This window comes from Melopsittacus undulatus, chromosome 4 (assembly GCF_012275295.1).
Source record: "Melopsittacus undulatus isolate bMelUnd1 chromosome 4, bMelUnd1.mat.Z, whole genome shotgun sequence".
In the NCBI taxonomy this organism is placed as follows: domain Eukaryota; kingdom Metazoa; phylum Chordata; class Aves; order Psittaciformes; family Psittaculidae; genus Melopsittacus; species Melopsittacus undulatus.
In genome coordinates, this window is record NC_047530.1 from 12,529,536 (window position 1) to 12,552,528 (window position 22,993).

Here is a 22,993-nt window from a genome sequence, read left to right on the forward strand (position 1 = left end):
GCAAGAAATACTAACATGAAGCTCTTCAGTGTTTCCCCTCTGTGCCCAAAGCAATATATGTCCAGAAACGGAGAAAAGGCAGCTGCCCTCCTTTCTAACATATGTAGAAAAAATACCTGATTTCTGCTATATTAGAAACCAGGAAGTCCAGATTATCCTATAGCAGAGAAACACTTACCTAAACCAACACTGGCAGTGGAAGGCTTGTCACATCCAAACATGACTCCAAAAGTTAAGGAAATTATTGCAAAGGCAAAACTATTCCATTATTTCAAAACTCCAGCTGCATGACCCTATATATAAAAAAGCTATCTATAAAGAGCCTGAAGCAAATCAACAATGCAAGAATTTGTCTACTAAAAGAGCAGGGAAAAAAATAATATAAAAAAATTGAAGCATACTCCCTGGGACCACTCTCAGGGGACTGACAAGTGGCCAAGACCTCCTCTAGTCCTATTTCTGATCTTCCTTCCTTGGCCATCAGCCAGAGAAAAGGGTTCAGCCATCCAGGAAAAAAGATGTATCTGTGTTAAAAACAAAGGTTTGCCTATACAAAGAAATCATCCCAAAACAGCAAGGATGTGAATCTAAAACACACAATTATTGCAGCTGATCTTGCTAAGCAACAGGCTAATGTCTCACTGTCAGCCCCTTTGGCCAGCTCGGCACACAGATGTGTTACGCGTTACCTGGGATTAGTCATTGCAAACAGTGTATGAGCTCTTAGTCTTATGAGGGTGCTTAGATATAGTACATTACCCAAGACTGATTGAAGACAATTCCAGGTGCTGAATGTGTTGATGGCCTAATATGTCACACAATCTCTCCTTTCGAGCAGCCTTATGGACTTTCCCTTATCCAAGCTGACACATCCATAATGGCACTGTTCTGCTAGAAAAGTCATCTGAGGAAGGAAATTTAGACTGGGGTGTTTTACAGCCAGCAGAACATGAAGCCATTGCTCAGTTATGCCAGGCATGTTGAGCTATCACTTCTCCCTGCTTCCTCTGCCCCTGCTCATGCTAGCAAGAGCCACAAAACTGAAGGGGATAAACTCGAAACAGCAAATGTTGTGAAATCCATTTGCAACCAGAAGCACAGGAGGGAAATGATAGTGTAGCCATGTTTATATGCTACCTCCTGCAAGTTAGGATTTATGCACCATTAATGACTTCCTGTAATCATGACATGTGGAATTAGATACATATTTAATTTACTAAATATTGTAGACCTTGGATTGTCCCACTAGTGGCTCATCTACTGACCCAGTAACCTGCTATTGCCAATGATTACTGGAGTGCCTTTAGACAGAGCAACAAAAGCCTATTTTGCTGACTGATAACCAAGAAATCCCAAAAAAGGAAGTCATATGACTGGTTTCCTACTTAGGAAAGTAAGATCTCCATCACTGAAAGTTTTCCTGAACCAGTCATACACCAGTCAGGATGAAACCACAGTCTTTTCTGGGATAAGGTGATTGCTCAGAGACCTCTTTCTGCCAGGAGTATGACGAATTTTACTGTACCATACACTGTATTTTAGGTACTTCTTCAGCTCTGTCTCATCAATTCAGCTCAGGAGGTTCCTTCCTCTACAATGTGGTAATTCAGCTATTAAAGCTGAGTTTTTACTCCAAATCCTTAAACTGGGCAGATTAAAAGGAATATATTTTAAGGGTTTATTATTGTTATTGAATAACTGCAAAGCTCTGGTTAGCACAATGTTGAGTAGTCACAATGGAGGTACGAAGTTCTATCTGCATGCACTCACTAATAATGCAGACAGATGGACTCATTTCCAGTAAGTATCCCAGCAAGTATTCAAGGAGAAAACTAAGGGGGAAGCTGATACTGAGAACAAACAGCAAGCTCAAATATATGAGATTATTTGATTCATCTATAAATCCACGCCCATCTCCAGAGAAAAAACTTGTTCGCTCCATTGCTGAATTATACCAGCTCCTTTGTTCAGACACTTCTATTTCACTGTTTTGGGATATACTTGTTAAGCTGACAAAATATCTTTTTAAATATGACATTGCGATACATTTCCAGAAATATTCCTTGGAAAAGAGAGCAGCAGCAGGGGAGAGCAGGATGTACAGGCAGCCACCACTGACACCCACCCCTTCTTTTTCCCCTTTTCCATTCCTGAACCCTCAAGTTTGGACAGTGGAGAGAGGAATGAGCATCAGTAATTTTCTTCTTGATGCTATTTTCCTCACTCAGTCACAAGATGTCTGTCTAGCATTTCCTTACAAAACTCCCATGTAGAGATCCTTGTCCTGGTCAATCTGCCCTGATGTTGAACCTCACTAAAGTAAACCCAAGTAATTCTAGAATCACTCAAAAAACAGTACCCCTGTTTACTTATGCTTCACCTTGTCCCATGTACAGCGGATGTGGAGAATGGACCATCTGCAGCTGCCTCATCTCTTGGGTATATTGATGTCCCTTTAGTTTCTGCTTCCTTAGGTTAAACCATGCCAGGTCTTTCAGGACCTCTCTGTTCTACACATTGATCATATTAATCGTTCCCTTCTGCACAGCATCCCTGTGACCTATTACTCTTCTAAAACCAATGCCCAAAAATTGAATAAGAGGTTTCAGTCAAAGCCCCAGAGCTGAGCAGCATGGGAGGACTTAACTGCATACCTTGCAGGGAGGACAACTTGTTACATATCCCAGGACATGGCTTGCCTTTTTCATAGCACTGTAGTGTTACTAATCTGTGTGACCCCTTCACATCTAGAGCCTCTTCTCCCAAACTGAAACCTTGCTGGCTGATCCAACCCTAATGCAGCATCTGGCATTTCTCCTTATGGAATAGCACTTTTTTCAAACCGTTTCTTTGGTTTGTCCTATCTGTACAGTCTGTCTCTATTCTGTCTCTGGCAGCATAGTCCCAATTCCAAATATTACAATCCTTTCTACTCCACCATCCAGCTCATTCTTCAGAATGTCTGAATGCTAATAGAGCCAGGAGAGACCTCTTGGGACTTCCAGTTCACCCTATTTGACAGTGAAATCTCACTAATGAATCCAAGGATGTACTTTGATTCAATCTCCACCCACCTCATAATTAGTTTCACCTTGTTGTCTACTCTGATTTTGTATAAAAATGTCAATCAAGATGGAAAGTCCATCTGTGATAAGTGTTCTCATTCATATAACATCTCAGTGCTTAAAGGACAAGTTTAAGATGTTGCTGGGCTTCTCAAATGACTGCTGGGAAATAAACAGAGATTCAGCTCACCTTTAATGACTGCCAAGAAGCACTAATACAGGGGCAGCAGAAAGTTGGGTGAGGGTCAATTCATGCTGCAGGAGGGCAAGCCACAAAAGTGACACTGAGCGGCAGAGACTGTGGGGACCACAGCAGTCCCAGGGCTGAGCACTGCTCCTAATCACCCCCAAGCTGTACAGTGTTTTATATCTCCTCTACAAGCAACTGTTGACCCAGGGTTGCAGAGGCTGCTTCAGCCTTTCTGAATATCGCACCACCTTTATCTGATATCTCCACAAGAAGATACAGAAGGAAAAGGCTGCCCTGCTGCCTTTGTCAATCTACTTTTCTTTCAGCATAAATATGATCTATTCTTATTTAAAATTACTTTGACCTAAAATGTTTATTTTCTCTCAGTGTCTTGCAGCCAAGAACCTTAAAAACACAATGCACACTTTTATTATATTATCTCCATTCATGATTCATATAGAGATGGAAAATAGCTTGGACTAACACTTTTCCAAATGTTTGTATGTCTCTAGAAGGAGAAGGCTTATGTGAATGCATGAAACTTCTTTAGCAGCAGGATGGGGAAGTCACATGTGAGTGCATTTGAACCTGAGACCACTAAAGGATGAAAATTGCATAACTGAAGGATTGTTCTTGGGAGTTTCCTCCATCCATCCCTTAGGTACTCCAGTCCTGTGTGGGTGTCCTGGCTGATCCCAGCTGCAGAGATGACAAATCAAGAAAAAAGATGCTTAGATGCTTCTGAAGCTGAAGTAACTAGCTCTAAATTTCCCTGGGATTCAATCTAAACCACCATGTCCTACTGAGCACAGGGGTCACTTGTCTCCTGTATGGGCTAAGAGTGCTCGCTGTGCTCCCTCAGCCCAAACAGTCCTGATAACAGCCTGAGCCACACAAGCTGTAGGGACAATACAAACCTCAGATGAAGGGGCAATGCAAGAACCAAGTCTAGGCAACAATTTGTCCTTGCCTCACATTCTCTTCTGCTCTTCTCCACATTGATTTTACCTATCAGCTCTCTTTTGCCTATCACATGTTCTCACAGCACAGAGAGCAAATTTAGTGCCACAACAGAAAAGGTGATTTATTAATTCCCAACAGGTACTACACCTGTGCTTCTTGTCAAGTTACGTAGTTTCAGTACTCTTCTGTTTCTCTTATAGGGCAGGTATATAATTGTTATCCCTCTATAACTGCAGAAAATGTTCATTAATCAATACTACACTGGGCAGAAATTTCCTGATGAAATCCTCTTTCGGTTGGGTTTCTGAATGACTGTGACAAACCTACTTACCTCCTTGGCTAACAGAAACCACACACTTTGACAATTAAAATTTTAGATTAGTCCATTTTAATGATGAAAGCTGGCAAACCATAATGAAAGAACCAGACACAATACTTTAGACCACATCTTGTTGCCTTTATAGGAAGCAAAGCATGGCTTAAGAATTTAACATTTTTAAGCCAAAGAATAGGCTAGCACTGCTAGAAAACATAAACTGGGGAAGGTTTGTATTTTAGAGCTGTTAGTCTTATATTACTTTTATAAGCATGGGATGCCTGGAAGAATTGTGTGCTGATGTCCTACATTAAGCTAGAGATTTTGAGACAACTGCAATAAAAGGGCAGAGGAACTGAAGCCCCTGCAGCAGTCACAGGTTTGTTTTTTCTGCTTTTCCCTCTTCAATTCCACTGGTGCTGGCTCCTGCTCTTTGTCCTCCCAGCACACAGGCTGGTCCCTGGCTCACATCCAGGACCTTGACCAGTGCTCCCCCCCAGGACTCAGTCTGGTGTGTGTATCTGCCAGGCTCCTACTTCCAAAACACCCCTGAAATATCCCAGGACCACTACAGCTTCAAAGTACCCATCGAGTTGAGTTCATGGCCAGAAAATCATAGCCAAATTCATCGATGCATGCAGCAATCTCACCCCAGTCCATATTGCATAAAGAGACCAAAGAGCAAAGAAGCTTTTCTGCACCCATTTTGCAGGCTAAAGGCAGATACCTCTGCCCACCTGTGCAGGCTCACACAAGTCATCTTTGGCAGCCAGGAACTGTACTTAGTTCTAACAGCTGGCTCCTGCATTTTATCATGAGATAGTCCACCCTCTCCAGGGGAAGCTTTCCAATAAACCCAAGTTTCTTTCAGAACTGAAGACCTTTCACCTCAGTCATTTAACAAACTGGTAGCTAAATGTAGTCACACACACTGGGGTCTAAGTGGTTTGCTGTTGTTCCAGCTTATTTTCAGCAAACAAATAAAGTGCATTTCATTATAGCTGAAAATTAAAATGAAGCTGGGATAGAAAAGCAACCAAATGTTCCCTTGATTTTCTTTAAAGAGCAGTCACCATGGCCAAGCAATAATTTCTTAGCAGCTAATGATTCCTGATTTTGGCTGCAAGTTTGCCTGTCTCCTTTCTGATAGACACTAGATTTAACTCACAGCAGAATAAAGTCCAATTGCCACTTTTAAAATTGCTATTAATAAGCACCCTGTTTAACACTATTCAGTACCCTCAAGGGGAAGAGAAGGTCTCTGGATCTAATGACAAAATGACAGGCACTGCAGCAAACCCCAGTGACAGGTGCCAAAGCTGAATCAAAGAATCAACCCATGCCAGTAATAGTTACCTCTATACACAAGAAGAAACATTGGAAATAGAAGTCAACTCATTTAGTAAGGGATGAAGGAGTGGACCGTATATACTTCTACAAAGCAGTGCCATTGCACAAATAGGAGGGGGAAGAGACACAGCTGCTACTTGTGAAGAAGGAAGAGGAATAACTCATAAAAGAGCCTGTAACTACCCATTCCCTATCCCTGAGTGAGCTTCAAAATGGCAGAAAGATTTCAGCTATTGTCCATGCAAGCCCATTGTCACTTATCTGCTCCAGTGTTGGGATAACAAGGCCAGTAGCCTAGAATTAGAGAGTAAGGAAACCAAGCAGCTTCCCCTTTCTAGGGAAGGAGGCACTGACAGAGCGATTGGAAAGTTGGGCACAAGTCCTCAGCCTCTGGAGGTGACTCCTGTCAGGTGTGAAGGAAAGGTATTCCCTCAAGGAAGATGTTATATGTCACCCTGGCAAGTGGACCACCATGAAGAAAGATATCAAATACCTGAGAGAATTAGCAGTGCTGGAAGTGATTTATGATGACCTGGACAAAAAACAGTTCCAAAGATCCAGATGAAATCAGGTGCACAGGACTCATGTGGCAGAAGTTTTCACATAGTGTCCCATTATCACATGCCAATTCATTGGCAGTAATGACCTGGAAAGACAGAGAAGGACAAATGGTGGATGAATTGGCTAGCCAACCCTGGCAATATGAAGAAAGTCTCTCTTCCCGCCTTGTCTCAGCTGTGGAGAAACTGGTCAAGCAATGCGAAGAGTATAAATCCTACTTCCCACTTGTATGAGCTAGTATCTCAGCTATTAAATGTTCCTCTGCTCAAGAGAGAGGATATAATGGGTACACACCATGGGCTACCTTGTGGTTTTACCTGCGTGACCATGGAGAAGACACGAGGAAGTGGAATGAAAAATCCACCTTGACAATAGGAGCACAAGTACATGACTTCTAGGGAAAAACAATTAAAAGGGGAAGTCTTCCAGGAAGACTGCTGCTCCAGTCTCCAGTGGGCAGTTGCCCAGATAGAGTGGAAGGGCTAATCTGACTCCTGATCTCTTTGAAGGGACTTCCAATTCATATTTACAAGAAGTGAGTAACAAACACCATTACCAGGACTAGAGGGACTCTGCCTCCAGGCAGCTGTACGAAAGGGATAACCAGTTTTACTGGACTGTGTGGATCAGATGACCTGGCACACCAGATCCACCAGGTGTATAAGGCTTTAGTAGACAAGGATGCACAGTGTACCCTAATGCCATAAAAGAGTGGAACCCATTTTTATTTTTGGAGTGACAGGGGGATCCCAACAGCTGACTGTACTGGAGGATAAAATCAGCCTGACAGATGGAGTGGGAAAAGCGCCCCCTGTGACTGGCATCCTTGACATAGACTATATCTGAAGAGGGTACTTCAAAGACCCAAAAGGGTATCAATGGGCTTTTGGTGTTGCTGCCTTGGAGATGGAAGAAATTAAGCAGCTGTCCACCTTGCCTGGTCTCTCAGAGGACCCTTCTGTTGTGGGGGTGCTGAAGGTCGAAGAATGTCATGTGCCAATCATGACCACAACAGTGCACCAGCAGCAATATTGCACCAACCAAGACTCCCTGATTCCCACCCGTGAGCTGATCCCTCAACTGGAAAACCAAGGAGTGATCAGCAGGACCTGCTCACCCTTTAATAACTTCATTATCAGCAGTGCAAAAGTCTAATGGAGAGTGAAGACTAACAGTAGACTGTCAAGGTCTGAATGAAGTCACACCACCACTGAGTGCTGCCAGTGCTGGAACTTTAATATGAACTGCAATCAAAGGCAGCCAAGTGGTATGACACAATTGATATTGCCAGTGAGTTTTTCTCGGTTCCTTTGGCAGCAGTTTGCAGGCCACAGTTCACTTTTACTTGGAGGGGTCTCCAGTACACATGGAATCAGCTGCTCCAGGGGTGGAAACACAGCCTTACCATCTGCCATGGACTGATCCAGACTGAACTGAACAGGGGCAAGCTCCAGCACACCTGCATTATATTTATGACATTATTGTGTGGAGCTATACAGTGGAAGAATTTTTTGAGAAAGGGAAGCAAATAATCCAAATCCTGCTGACAGCTGGTTTTGTCATTAAGAAAAAAAAAAAAAAAAAAGTCAACCTTCAGAGGAGATCCAGTTTTCGGGAGTAAAATGGCAAGATGGACATCATCGGATGCCAGTGGATGCAATAACCAAAATAACAGCTGTCTCTACCAACTAGCAAAAAGGATACACAAGCTTTCTTAGGCTTTGTGGGGTATTAGAGAACGCACATACCAAATTAAAGTCTGATTGTAAGCCCTCTCTATTGAGTGAGCTGGAGGAAGAACAATTCCAAATAGGGCCCCAAACAATTACTAGTCTGTGCAAATTAAACAGGACACAGTTCACACAGCAGCCCTTGGGCCAGTCTGGGCAGGGTAAGATGTTAAAAATGACAGTAGGGGTAGGATGGGATGCAGGGAGGAAAGGGGAGTCAGCGGGGAGAAACCATATCTGTGGAGAGCAGAAAGTGTCAGTACAGGACCCCGACATATCTTCCCTGAGGCGCAGATGAAACTCTCAGACACCTTGTTCCCAGCTAGACACCTACAGAGCTGTTGGTCTGTGACAGTGAAGGCATGAACACGAATTTGGAGGACAGAGAGCAGCATAGATGCAAAACAGAAATGAGCCAGTGAATTCACCCATGTAACATAAACAAGTCTGAGTTCAAGGCAGCTGCATCAGTTCCCAGCAAAAGCAGTAGGAACTTGAGTTTTATGCAGTTTGCTCTTTTGACACAATCATACGATGATTCATTTAGTGTGCATTACCTAATACAGATTACTGCAAAGCCTTGATTCATTGATCTAGACAAAGAAATGAAAGACCTGAGCCATGGGAAGAGATGCACAGTTATTCATCCTCTGCAGAGCAATGACATGTGAGGATCCATTAGATATGGATGCAGAAAACAGAAGTGATGGAAAGAAGAGTGTGAAGAGAGAACTCCGGGAATCACATTAATTGAAAGCCCTAGCAAAATACAGGTTATTGTTAGTGCACATAAACTATCAGTCTAGAAAGGTAGGTATAAATCATTATTGTGCCATTAATTTCAGCAGTGATGTAGCAGCTCTGGACAGCTGATAGCTGACTGAGAAGAGTATAGAAAGCCTGCACCTTCTAGAGGTCTTCTTCAGTTGACAAAACAAGAAAAGAAGAACCTAACGTGCTTTGCCCACTTCCCAATTTCATCTCTGACCTTGCATCCCAGAAACAGCAAATCTCCACTGGGGGAAGTCTTCAAGACTGGAGCAAGAGAAGACAGGGTGATCCAGAGTAGCAGAGGTGCCTAGGGCTGGGCCTCTGAAATGCCACCATTCAGACCTCATGAAAGAAAAGCAGTGGAGATATGAAACACACCAGAAAGTGTGTGATATTCCTTATTCTGCAGGACAGGAACTCTCTCTACCTCAGCTCTGCAGAAGGTGTGGTTTGAAGGTGGTATAGAGACTCCACCTTTAAGCCCTCTTCTATTTCTAAAAAGTATTCTCCTGGTGCAACCTTTACAAATATAGACACAGTAGAAATTTCATATTGACCATTCCAAGGGCTGCATAAACCCTAAAACTTTAACAAAGGTAGGAAAGAAGGATATCTGGTGCTAAGAATACCTAGACTACCCTGTGAAAGGGCCAGGCAGTTTTCTCATGTTTTCCCTCAGACACATAGCACTGAAGACCATGACCTTCTCAACAGACCGGAGATTCCCATGTCTGCAATGCAAGTGGCAAAGCTGAAGGTGTGATGCATAAGTCATATCACAGGTTTTAAAGCATCCTTCATTTTACTGGACAGCAGGTGTCAGATTGTTATACCTCTGTAGTACACTCTGATTTCAAAGGATTTCAAATGAAGCTCACAACAAACAACTGTAAAAGAACAAACTAAAAGAACTTGGAGTACCAGGTTACCCATGCACTCATGGAAGCAAAGGACCAAAACAAGGTGTCACAGTGATGGAATGTGTGCAAGACAGAGTTACCATTTGCCACAAAGAAAGTCCTTCAGAAAAATCACTGAATACTCCTATGATCTATGATCACTGACATTAAGCACTTCTGTTCATCTCAGCCTTCTTTCTGTGAGAGAAAATAACTACGAAGAACTACCTGAGCAAGAAGGCTAATAATTATACCATCATAGTATACTGATTCTTTGCATCCATAGGAAAAATCTCAGTAGCATGCAGTAGATCTCTGAATGAGGTACTCCTTAGGACAGGAGCTGGGGTTCCTACATCCTTCTCCATGATCTCAGAAAACGACGCAGCAGAAGCCAATAAAACACTGTTGTAAGGTAATAAAATGGTCTTCTTCCCACCCCAGAATTGTCTTGCCACACTCAGTAAAGAGCACAAGAAAGATAAGGACAGAACAGCAGCTGTCAGGTGTTCCCGAGGCACTGTAATTATGAAAATATTATCTCTTGTTTTGCAATAGTGTTTTCCACAAGTGAGACACTTGCTCAAGAGTTTTAAAATCTCATATTACAAGAATTTGTGATCATGATACACTCCAGGAGATAGATGAATAAATAAGACTGTCAATAACTTTACATCTTCAATATCTTTCTCACTCCTCTCTTGTTGCCAACTATGCAACATTAGAAGGGGAGCATCATTACATGCAGAAAAGCACCTACACAACATAGCTGTTTGTGCTCTGCCCCTTCCTTACTGTTTCTGTTTTGTGACATCTAGAGCTATCTATTAGACACAGAAAGAGTATTCTCCATTACCCAACAAATGAAAATACCCATGACTTTTAAATTACAACCAGATCACAATGAAGAGTCAGAAATAGCTTATTTAGGCTAGCTGACAGCCCATTTGTCCTTTTCCAAGCCTGCCACCTTGCTGCATAGAGCACAAGAAAGCTGATAGTAGACTGTCGTGGTTTAAACCAGGTCCCCCTACTCCCGGAGAGTTAGGAAGGAAAATCCAAAGAATGTAGCCCCCACGGATTGAGATCAGAACGGTTTAATAGTTAAGGCATAACACAAAACCCCTACTGCCATTTACTACTACAGATAATAATGATACAGCAAACAGCAAGTGAAAAGAATACAACACCCCACCAGCCACCAACCCATAACTCACTCCACCCTGCCCGGCCAAGCACCATGTGCTCCCTCCTCCATTATCCTCCAGCTCTCTTTCCCCCAGTATGCATCCTGGGCATCACGTGCTATGGTATGGAATACCTCATTGCCTAGCCTGGGTCAGGTGCCCTGTCTCTCCTTCCTCCTGGACTCCCCTCCTCCACCTGGCTGGAAAAAAACCTTGAACAAAAACACCCTCAAAACATGCTCAAACCATGACATTATCCACCCCTTATTACATACCATTCACGTCATGCCCAGATCCCACATTTCGAATACACCATCACTCTTAAGTCCACCCCTCGATCATGAGACATCTCTATGTTGCATCTCTGGACTGATAGCCTGAAGTATCTGGGCCCACCAGGCTCAAAATCATTCACCGTCCCCTTTAGCAGTTCTACAGCTTGCTGCTGGGGACTCCATACAGCTGCCTTCCACCTCCAATGCTTCCAAAGCACTGGAGGGGCCCAGTGGATCAGATACCTGGCCATACTGTCCCACATGCCCAGCCACTCATGACTGTCTAGCCTTGGGGACAGTCTCCTGGTGCTCCTATGTACTTGTCTAACTTTAGACAAGACCCAAACCTGACTCTGCTTAACTTTTGGGATCAGACAAAATGGTTGTGGGTAGAACACACTGTGTCTGTGCCACCATGCTGATTCCTATTACAATCAGCAGGCAGGTCCCAAGGGCACCCAAAAGCCATTCAAAACCATCAGAATTCTCAGCTGCTGCTGCTGCACTTGTCACTGGGGCTGATGTAGCTGCCCTGCTTGCCAGCTCTCCCACCACCAGCTTCTCTTCTCCCAAGTCTGGATCTTCCTCCACTGCCTTGCTGGGAAGTGCTGCGTGGTCTCCTGCCTCCTGCTGGGGCTCGGCGGGTGACTTCCGGGGAATGTTCTCGGCCGCTGCGGGGTTCGGAACGGTGGCAGGACACGGTTCCTCCACTGCCTTGCTGGGAAGTGCTGCGTGGTCTCCTGCCTCCTGCTGGGGGTCGGCGGGCGACTTCCGGGGAACACTCTCGGCCGTCGGAGGGTCGGGAACGGCCGCGGGACTCACCCCCCCAGCTGCCTGATCCTCCTGCTCAGCTACCGCCCTGCTCCGCTCCTCCCCCGCCTGCTCCCGCTGCTCTGCCACAGCCGTTTGGCTCCCCGTGCCGCTCTCCCTGGCAGCCTCAGCTGCCGGCAGCTCCCGGGGCCGCTCCTTCCTGGCTTCACGCAGCCTCACGCAGACGACGACGAGGATAAGGACAAGGACGGCGAAGAGCAGTGGGACGGCCTGGTACAAGTCCACGGCCACGTCCATCCCCCCCTGCTGCCGGAGCCCCACCATATTACAAGCCTCCGACACAAAGTACAGTGAAACAAAAGCTTTAGCCCAAGCCTCAAACACATCCAATCCATACACAAAGTACCCGGCAAAATCCCGAAACAGCGAGATCCAGAGAAAAACCTCTAAGAGCCAATAAATCAGCATTGTGACAAGAGACCATAAATCCGCTCAGATCTGTTCTTATCTCAAACCCTCGGGCCCCACGTTGGGCGCCAAAAATGTCGTGGTTTAAGCATGTTTTGAGGGTGTTTTTGTTCAAGGTTTTTTTCCAGCCAGGTGGAGGAGGGGAGTCCGGGAGGAAGGAGAGACAGGGCACCTGACCCAGGCTAGGCAATGAGGTATTCCATACCATAGCACGTGATGCCCAGGATGCATACTGGGAAAGAGAAAGCTGGAGGGGTAGAGCTGGAGAGGAAAATGGAGGAGGGAGCACATGGTGCTCGGCTGGGCAGGGTGGAGTGAGTTATGGATCGGTGGCTGGTGGGGTGTTGTATTCTTTTCACTTGCTGTTTGCTGTATCATTATTATTTGTAGTAGTAAATGGCAGTAGGGGTTTTGTGTTATGCCTTAGCAATTAAACCGTTCTGATCTCAATCCGTGGGGGCTACATTCTTTGGATTTTCCTTCCTAACTCTCCGGGAGTAGGGGGACCTGGTTTAAACCACGACATAGACTAATGACACAACATGCATGTTTTAACTGTTGCATGCAATGGACTCGATGTTCCAAGGAAGAGATCTAAAATACTGTGTGCACCAGCATCCTCAGACTCCACCTGATCCAATGGCCAGGCAACACAGTCTGCACACCAATACCAAGCCACAGCATCCAAGAACCACGGATATACAACAGGGAAGCCTCCTCCATGCAGGGCCTGAAAAAACAACCTTTTGTCCAACCAGAGCAAGAGACATTTCCAGGCTTTGGTGCTCTGTAGGGAAAACACCCCCAGGAGAGAATTGCCACACACAAGGTAGCACTACAGGTGCTTCCCAGCCCAATGAGTATTTCTCCAATAGCAGATACAAAATCCATATTCCACCAGAAACTTTCCAGCAATGGTTTAGTATATACATCACATCACAGACTTTGTCTTCTGCTGTGAGAGGCTCCCTTAATTATTATATTGCAAATCAAGCATGGATGGAGATGAAACAGGTGCAAGCAAGAAGGGCAACTGTATTCTGCAAATACCTCCCAGAAAGAAATATCCTGATTATTAGATCCCTGCCTGTTTTTTGGCAGGGTAACCACAAGGTCAGCCTAGGTAGACAAGAACACAAGCAAGGAACCTAGATGGCTCCCCTCCACATGGTCATGGGGGCCAAAGATGGACCCTGGGGCTAGCTGCCTCTCTTGATTGCAGCTGCAACCATGGATGGAGCCCAGGTGGAACCTCTTCTCATCAGCTGTATCAGTCTTATTTGTGGCAAGAGGCAAAATGACAAGATAATGAGTGACACAATTAGAAATAATTAGCTGAGTGGGAAATTTGTTCCCAGCCAATTAATTGTAAGAGGCAAGTACAGCACAACAAGTTGAGACCATATTTAACTGTTCTCAGCTCATCCTGCTTCCAGTAACAAGAAGGCAAAGAACAATTTTTTTTTTCATTAAAAATAATCGGATAACAAGTACCATAGCAGCCATGGGAACCTAAGAGGGGAATTGGTCTTACATTCCTCTGGACAACACAAAAAAATACCCTGAAGTGGCTTTTTCCACAGTACACAAAAAAAGTGTTTGGAGCAGCTGCCTGCAATTACCCATGCCTACAGCTGCCTGCAGAGGAAGCACACAGATCCCACTGCAGTGTGAGTCAGGAATAGGATTCCGACCCTACTGGCTTGCATTATAAAGCTATAAAAGGATGGCCAGCCTGTTGGAAAAATACATCAGTCACATCCCTAGCAACTGTGCAAGACTTCTGAAACAGACATTTCTTCAGGCCTTTTTATGGGAGTTAGCATCCAGCTCTTCAGAGCTTAGCACAGCCTCAGTCTTCAGGCATCTGATCACAATGAACAGACCTCTGGGTCATCAGCTAAAACAAGAAGTGCTGCCTCAGAATTGCTTGACATTGGTGTCTTCATGGCATTCATCAGCACAACTGAAAAAGTAAACATCTGTGTCAAAATATCCAAGTATCTCACTGGATAAATCATGCATGGAAAGAGAGACTAAATTCATCAAATAAATTGTCTATAGAGACAGTTATCCCCAAGCACAGGTAGAAAAAGCTGCTGGAAACAGAGAACAATGTCAGCATCTCACTTTGAGATGTAAAACTGGAGTTGACAATCCTGTGATTTATGGAGAACCAAGGCCTACTTGGGGAGAGAGCAGTTTACAGCAGCTCTGCCAGCAGAGGGGAAAACATAGGACTCAGCATCAACCAATTGCAAGGGCTAATATTTTATAAGTGTAAGAGATAGGCAATGACCTTTCCCTTCAGAGTCTAAAATTGTTTCTGGGTTGAGCCTTTTAAAAACAAAAAGGTATATATTTGTCTTAGTGCAATATGTCTAAGCTCTTATCTGCAACCTAGTAATTCACTGGGAGAAGACTTGGTTGAAAAGATTTAAAAGCTTTGCTCACCTTCTATAAGCCTGCCCTTAAAAATACTCATTTAGGAGCTAAAGGTTCACCTTGACCTAGAATATATAACCATGATAACATAAGATTAAATACAAGGCTGCTCCAGCACACTACACCACATACTTCCACCCTGAATGTGTGTGTTGAATAATGATATGTCAAATCATCCAACTTGCATGACATATTCTTAAAAATTATAGCCGGTTCCCAAATTCACTAACATCTCCTCCAAGCTACAGCTGTGCCATCAGCATTTCTCTTGTTAGATCCAACTAGAAGGATCAGATGTTTCTGGTGCAGTCCTGGGGACAAGACTACCATGAAGATGCTAGCATTGAATTGCCTCAACTTTTTTGTGCTAACCTGTTTTATTAAGCAGCTGTTGCTTCTGCCTGCATGGTTTATTCCCAGCTGGGGACACAGTGCCTTCAAATCACTGAGGCAAAGCAAACCGCATTAAGCTGTGATTTTATTCTGTCAGCACCAGGAGAAGAACTCAGGATGAGGAAGTCACAAATCGCACCTGAGGCTTCTTCTGGCTTTGGAGGTCCTGAGTTTCATCTTGGCTGAGGTTGCTGGGACATGAGGAACATTTAGATGTCATGGACTGACTGCTCTAGTAAGTCCCACGGACTATTACCCACTTCTAGTGACACATGTGGGTGCTAGATATAGATAGTAGTGGTCAGAGGAGTATAAAGAAGGACTACAAAGCCCTGGGAGAGGTGGTCAGGGGCTCTGGAGCTCAGAGAGTCTTTTCGACAATTCTCCAGGACAGAGGGGAGGACCTTTCTAAGGCTAGGAGGATTAAACGGGTTAATAAATGGTTAAAAGGGTGGTGTCATAGTCAAGGGTTTGGGTGTCTTGAACATGGGTCCCAAGTTTGTAGGCCAGGCCTACTGGGGGCTAGTGGAGCTGCTCTGATAAAGAAAGGGAGGAGTGGTTTTGCTGGGAGGCTTGCCAGACTTGTCAAGGATGCTTTAAACTAGATGTGCTGGGGAAGGGGGGGCATCATTCCATCCCAACACACCCAGTCAGTTGCCAGCACCTATAATAAATGCTCGGAGCAACGTACTGATATTCCAGCCGCTCCAGTCAACGAGCCGGCTTCTTTTGGAGCTCGGCTCACGTGCCTCTATACAAATGCCTGTATCATGGGGAACAAACAAGAGGAATTAGAAATGTTGGCACATCTATGGGGCTATGATATAATAGGCATCACAGAAACATGGTGGGATGGCTCCTTTGACTGGAGTGTTGGAATGGAAGGTTACAGGCTTTTTAGAAAAGACAGGCCCCGTAGGAGGGGAGGGGGAGTTGCCCTTTATGTTAGGGATAGGCTGGGGAGTATGGAACTCTCTCTGGGGACAGGTGATCAGTTAACAGAAAGTCTGTGGGTCAGGGTTAAGCGGAAAACAGTGATGAGAGACATTACTGTGGGGATCTGTTACAGACCGCCTGATCAAGAGGAACCTGTGGATGAAGAGCTCTACAGACAAATAGGAAAAGCCTACGCTCGCAGGCCCTTGTTCTCATGGGAGACTTCAACCACCCTGACATCTGTTGGGGCGACGGTATGGCCCGGCACAAGCAATCCAGGAGGTTTCTCGATTGTGTGGAAGACAACTTCCTTCTGCAAGCAATAATGGAGATGACAAGGAGAGGTGCCCAGCTTGACCTTGTGCTCACCAGCAAGGAAGGGCTCGTTGGAAATGTGACAATCCAGGGAAGTCTTGGATGCATTGATCACGAGATGGTTGAATTCAAGGTCCTCAGGACAGTGAGAAGAGCGTGCAGCAAACTCACTGCCCTGGGCTTCAAGAGAGCAGACTTCGGGCTCTTCAGGAACCTGCTTAGCAAGGTTCCATGGGATATAGCCCTAGAGGGCAGGGGGGCCCAAGACTCTTGGTTAATATTCAAGGATCACCTGCTACAGGCTCAGGAGTGTTGCATCCCGACTAGAAGGAAATGCAGCAGGAAGGCCAGGAGACCCCCTTGGATGGATAAGGAGCTGCTGAGAAAAATTCACAGGAAAAAAGAGGCTTATAAAAGGTGGAAGCACAGACAGGCAGTCTGGGATGAATACAGGGATGTTGTCCGGGAAGTTAGGGACCGGGTTAGGAAAGCTGAGGCCCAGGTAGAGATAGACTTGGCAAGGGAAGTTAAAGATAACAGGAAGGGATTTTATAGGTATGTAGCGGCTAAAAACAGACTAAGGACAATGTAGACCCCCTCCAGAAACTTTCGGGAGAACTGGCTACACAAGACTTGGAGAAGGCTGAGGTTCTGAATGACTTCTTTGCCTCAGTCTTCACTGGCAAAGGCTCTGACCACACCACCCAAGTCTTGGAAGGCGGATGCAGGGACTGTGAAAATCTAAACCTTGGGCCCACTGTAGGAGAGGATCTGGTTCGAGACCATCTTAAGAACCTGAGTGTGCACAAGTCCATGGGACCTGATGAAATCCATCCACAGGTCCTGAAGGAGCTGGCGAATGAAGTTGCAAAGCCACTGGCCATCTTATTTGAAAAATCATGGCAGTCAGGTGAAGTTCCCAATGGCTGGAAAAAGGAAATATAACCCCCATTCTCAAGAAGGGGAAAATGGATGAGCCGGGGAATTACAGACCAGTCAGTCTCACCTCTGTGCCTGCCAAAATCTTGGAGCAGATTCTCCTGGAAGGCATGCTAGGGCACTTGGTGACAGCCAGCATGGCTTTACTAGGGGGAAATCCTGCCTGACCAATTTGGTGGCCTTCTATGATGGGGCTGCAGAAGTGATGGACAGGGGTAGAGCAGTTGATGTCATCTACTTGGACTTGTGCAAAGCATTCAACACTGTTCGACACAACATCCTAGTCTCTAAATTGGAGAGAAATCGATTTGATAGGTGGACCACTCAGTGGATAAGGAACTGGCTGGATGGCCGCACACAAAGAGCTGTGGTCAGTGGTTCAACATCCAGCTGGAAACCAGTAACGAATGGTGTCCCTCAGGCATCGATGTTGGGACTGGTCTTGTTCAACATCTTTGTCACTGACATGGGCAGTGGGATTGAGTGTGCCCTCAGCAAGTTTGCCGATGACACCAAGTTGTGTGGTTTGGTTGATACGCTGGAGGGAAGGAATGCCCAGAAAGCCAACTGTATTCTGGGCTGCATCAAAAGGAGCATAACCAGCAGGTCGAAGGAGGTGATCCTGCCATTCTGCTCTGCTCTTATGAGACTTCGCTTGGAGTATTGTGTGCAGTTCTGGTGTCCTCAACATAAAAAGGACATGGAATTGTTGGAAGAAGTCCAGAGTAGGGCCACGAGGATGATCAGGGGGCTGGAGCACCTCCCATATGAAGACAGGCTGAGAAAGTTGGGGCTGTGCAGCCTGGAGAAGAGAAGGCTGCATGGAGACCTCATAGCAGCCTTCCAGTATCTGAAGGAGGCCTACAAGGATGCTGGTCAGGGACTATTCATTAGGGACTGTAGTGATAGGACAAGGCGTAATGGGTTGAAACTTAAACAGCAGAGGTTTAGATTGGATATAAAGAAGAAATTCTTTCCTGTTAGGGTGGTGAGGTACTGGAATGGGCTGCCCAGGGAGGCTGTGAATGCTCCATCCCTGGCAGTGTTCAAGGCCAGGTTGGATGAAGCCTTGGGTGATATGGTTTAGTATGAGGTGTCCCTGACCATGGCAGGGAGGTTGGAACTAGATGATCTTAAGGTCCTTTCCAACCCTAACTATTCTATGATTCTATGGTTCTATATCGAAACCAAATTAAAATTGCATTTCATGATATAAAGAAAGGTACCCAAGTTGATTTTGTTTCTCCCTCTTTTTTTTTCAAATTTAATATCACACATAAGACAGAAATGAAATCTGAAATCTGCAGCCTTATTGCAGAAACCAGAAAGTACAAATAACAGGTCCTAATTAAGAGACTGGGTTACTTAATAATTTACAGGAAGACACACTGTTGTGGTTTAATGCCAGGCGGCAAGTCAGAACCCATGCATCCGTTCGCTCAATCCCCCTAATTCCTCCCCCAGCTCCCAGAGGGATGGGGAGGAGAATCCAAAGGATGTAACTGCCATGGGTTGAGATAAGAGCAGTCCAGTGACTAAGTAACACAAACAACAACTTCTGCCACCAATAATAATAATGATAAGGAAAATAACAAGGGAAGAGAATACAGCCACTCACCACCAGCCGACCAGTACCCAGCCCAACCCGAGCAGTGATCTGGCCCTTCCGGATAACTGCCCCCAGTTTATGTAGTGTGGATGACATGCTGTGGCATGGAATACTTCTTTGGTTAGTTTGGGCCAGGTGTCCTGTCTCTGCTTCCTCCCAGCTTCCCCTCCTCCCTGGCAGAGCATGAGACTCAGAGTGTCCTTGGTCAGAGTAAACATTACTGAGCAGCAACTAAAACCATTGGTGTTATCAGCACTGTTCCCAGGCTGAAAGTCAAAAGCACAGCACTGCACCAGCTACTAAGAAGGAGAAAAATGGTTGCTGCTGCTGCTGAACCCAGGACAGTGCACTGTTGGATTGTTGCCTGCTGAAGACACCGCAGAACTCTTCCGGTCATTGCTGAGCTGGTCTGGTTTTGACAAAGTTCATTCTTTGTTGGGATGATGATTGCAGGTGAGTAAGGGCCAGGCGCTGGTGACCAGAAGACATCTAGCTGGTGTGCTATAGAAGTGCTACATAGCAGGCAACAGCACACAGTTGAGTTCATTGCCTGTTTTCCCCCAAAATCAAATCCCCTTCAGGTGTACATTGGACTTCCCCATCTTTCCGCATTACCCACCAAGAATATCTGGATCCCTGAGCAAAAGCAATCCCACAAGTGGGTTTGCCTTTACCTGAAGCAGGAATAACCCAGACTGTCTTCCCCAGCAAATTCTTAATGTGCACACAAGAACTTTGTCCCCCTCTGCAGTATGTAGAAGTTTTGATTGGGTTGGGCCAGCCCTGTTGGCAGATTCTCTGGTGTTGACCAACCAAGTGCCCTTTGGTAAATGGTTATCCCAATGTTTGAAAGTTCCCCCACCCATTGCTCTCAGTGTAGTGTTTAACAGCCCATTGTACTGTTCAATTTTCCCAGAGGCTGGTGCATGGTAGGGGATGTGATATACCCACTCAAAGACATGCTCTTTGGCCCAGGTGTCTATAAGGTTGTTCCGGAAATGAGTCCCCATTGTCTGACTCTGTTCTCTCTGGGTGCCGTGTTGCCACATGGTTTGTTTCTCAAGGCCCAGGATAGTGTTTTGGGCAGTGGAGTGGGCAGGAGTTCCCACCTGTTCTAACTCAGCAAGCCATGGGAGGCGTGTCCTTGCAGAGGTCCCACTCCCAAGAGTCGCAACCGACTGCATTCAGGGAATAACTTTTATTGTGTTATGGAGATCCTGCCTTTCACTCCCCTCCAAATTCTGCTTCCTAGCTGGCCCGCGGTTGTGCAGACGGGACCGTGATGCATCCCAGCGCCTGCCTGTGAAATCACAGGGGATGAGTCACCATGGGGGATGGATATGAGGGTGCCAGCAGGCAGCACTGGCCCAGTACGGCCTGGGCCACGAGTGAGTGCACATGCAGGGGGGAGGCTGAGCTAAGGCCGGGGCAGAAACCTGGGTCCCTGGGAGTGGGTGCTCACCCTGCATCGAGGTCCTGGCTGCTAGTGCCTGGGGCAGGGCACGCTGCTGCTGCCACCGTGCCTGGGGGCAGGGCTTGCTGCCTCCCAGCTGCCTCGTTCCCTCTCCTGCCTGTCCCCAGCTCTCTGTGGCTCCCATCCCTGCTCCCCACACCACCGCTTCCCTTCCTCCTTCCCTCCCTCCAGGCGCCACTGAATTCTTTCTCTCTTCTGCAGGCCATGGTTTTCACAAAGCTCTTACTCTGGGTTGTGCAACAGCTCATCCTGAACGTGCGTGTCGTCAGTGATGAGCTGTATGAAGCCACACATGAGCGCATGGAGCACCATGCCAAGCAGCTGAGCCAGGAGATGGCTCAGCTGCTGCAGGAGCTGGAGCAGAAGAGCCAGGAGCAGAGGAGCAAGGAGCAAAGTCCTGTGGCCTGGAGAGCCCTGCTCTTTGCTGCCTTGCAGCACTGGCAATTCTGGGTGATTGCCGGCATCCTGCTCCTCCTGATACTTGGGCTCTACTGGTGCCTCAGGAAAAGGAGCCATGAGGAGGACAGCTCCAGCGAAGAGGACAGATCCAGCAGCAGCAGTAGAGAAGAGGAAGAGCATGAGGAGCAGAATGAAGAAGACGAAGTCAATGAATATGCAAATGACCTGGAAAGGCATTTTGAGGAGGACATACAATGGACTTATCAGAACCTGTTCACAGAGTGCAAATATGTGATGGACTTTGTGAATGCTTTTACCCTGGCTGCCAAACATATCTTGTTGGATAGCTCCGTCCCAGAGCTGCAACCATGCTTTGGCATAGGCAGTGCACATGAAGGCTGGCATCCCTATGGAGAAAACATCATCCACCAAGTGCTTGTGCCCCTGGCACCCCCACCTGGCCACACCTTTCTCCCGGAGCTCTGCGATCCAGGAGAGATGCCAGAGGGGAACTTCCGCATCCGCGTGGAGCTGGAGTGTACGTGCATGAACGAGCAGGTGGAGGGGAACATGCTGTGCTTCCTCCACCATGACGAAGAGGAGCTGAATTGGAATCAGGGCCCCAGCCTCCTACACACCGTCTGCACCAACTCCTACCTAGACGTGCAGAAAACAGTTCGCAGGTTTCGTCAGCTGATGAAAACGTGCTGGTCGCTTTTGCCTCATTCAAACCAATGGCGTTTAACCACGCTGCCCGGCACCCGCTCCTGCAAACTCAAGATGGAAGGAGAAGAGCAGGAATTCACCATTGAAATTATATTGGGCGTGCAGCAAGGCAACTCGGACATCTTCATGAGCAGCCAGGCTAATGAGGGTATCTTCACCCCAGGGACAATCTGGACAACGAGCTGCGCTGTGGCAGAGGCAAAGTTCTTCAGGCTGGTGACCGAGCAGGCCCCACATGGCAACTTCCACCTCAGATGCCTGCAGCTCTGCGCCAGCACTCTGGTGGGCACAGGCTTTTCCAGCTATACCTTGAAGACAGTGGTGATGCACCTCCTGAACACCACCCCCCTGTCAGGCTGGTGCAGGACACATTTCCTGCTGCGGCTGGATGACATCATGAGTTACCTGTGGCACTGCTTGGAGGAGAGACGCCTCAACCACTTCTTCTTTGGGAATGAGAAGATTCCTGAGGAGATCGTCGTGCCCCCAGCCTTGCAAAGAGCCGAGCCAGTCAACCTCTTCCAGCATCTGGCACGGGATCCGGATGCCCAAGCTGAGGCAATGAGGGAGCTCCTGGACATGCAAGATCGCCTCATAAGAATGCTGAACGATGGCCACTGAAAGTGGTCTTCATGCACAGAGCTGGGTTTTGCAGGGTGCACAGCTGACAGGGTGCACAGCTGACAGCAGATGACAAACTTGTACCCGAGGGAAAAAGAGGAGAGAGGCAGAAAGAGGACACAGAAAGCACAAGGAAAACTGTGCAGCAGGCCTCTCAGAAGCATGGCAGCATTCTCCCCCTGACGTCCTCCCCAGCGCAGCAGCAGGTTATACCTGTGGTGGTGTCCTGGGTTCAACAGTAGCAGTCAATTGTCTCCTTCTTAGGATCCTGTTTGCACTACGGTCTCTGACTGTAATGCACATAACAATGTCTAAACCAAGAATCATTTAAACACCTTCCCTCACAACAGGACCTTTCTTGAGAATAAAGCTCATTTATTAATGAAACACGAATCTGTGCTTTTGCAATGAGAGAGGGAATTATGAAGGGCTGAATAATCCCTGATTTTGACTTGCACAACCCAGGCTTGAAACTGAGTGAATGACAGTGAACTGCTGTGGACTGGCTGCAAAGCAGTGGGCAGCTTGTGCCCAATCCCTATGTCTTAGCATTAGAAAATGGCGTTTATGGAGAGTGCAGGCCGCAGTCC

The 22,993-nt window shown here is 46.4% G+C and overlaps 1 protein-coding gene across 1 annotated transcript; it reads left to right on the forward strand.

Annotated features, from left to right (window-relative positions):
* Positions 1 to 20,861: 20,861 nt before the first annotated feature.
* On the forward strand, positions 20,862 to 22,403 carry LOC101880899 (inositol 1,4,5-trisphosphate receptor-interacting protein-like 1). The gene has a single exon (XM_034062527.1). It carries the CDS (start codon positions 20,862 to 20,864, stop codon positions 22,401 to 22,403), a length of 1,542 nt encoding a protein of 513 aa, XP_033918418.1.
* Positions 22,404 to 22,993: the final 590 nt, after the last annotated feature.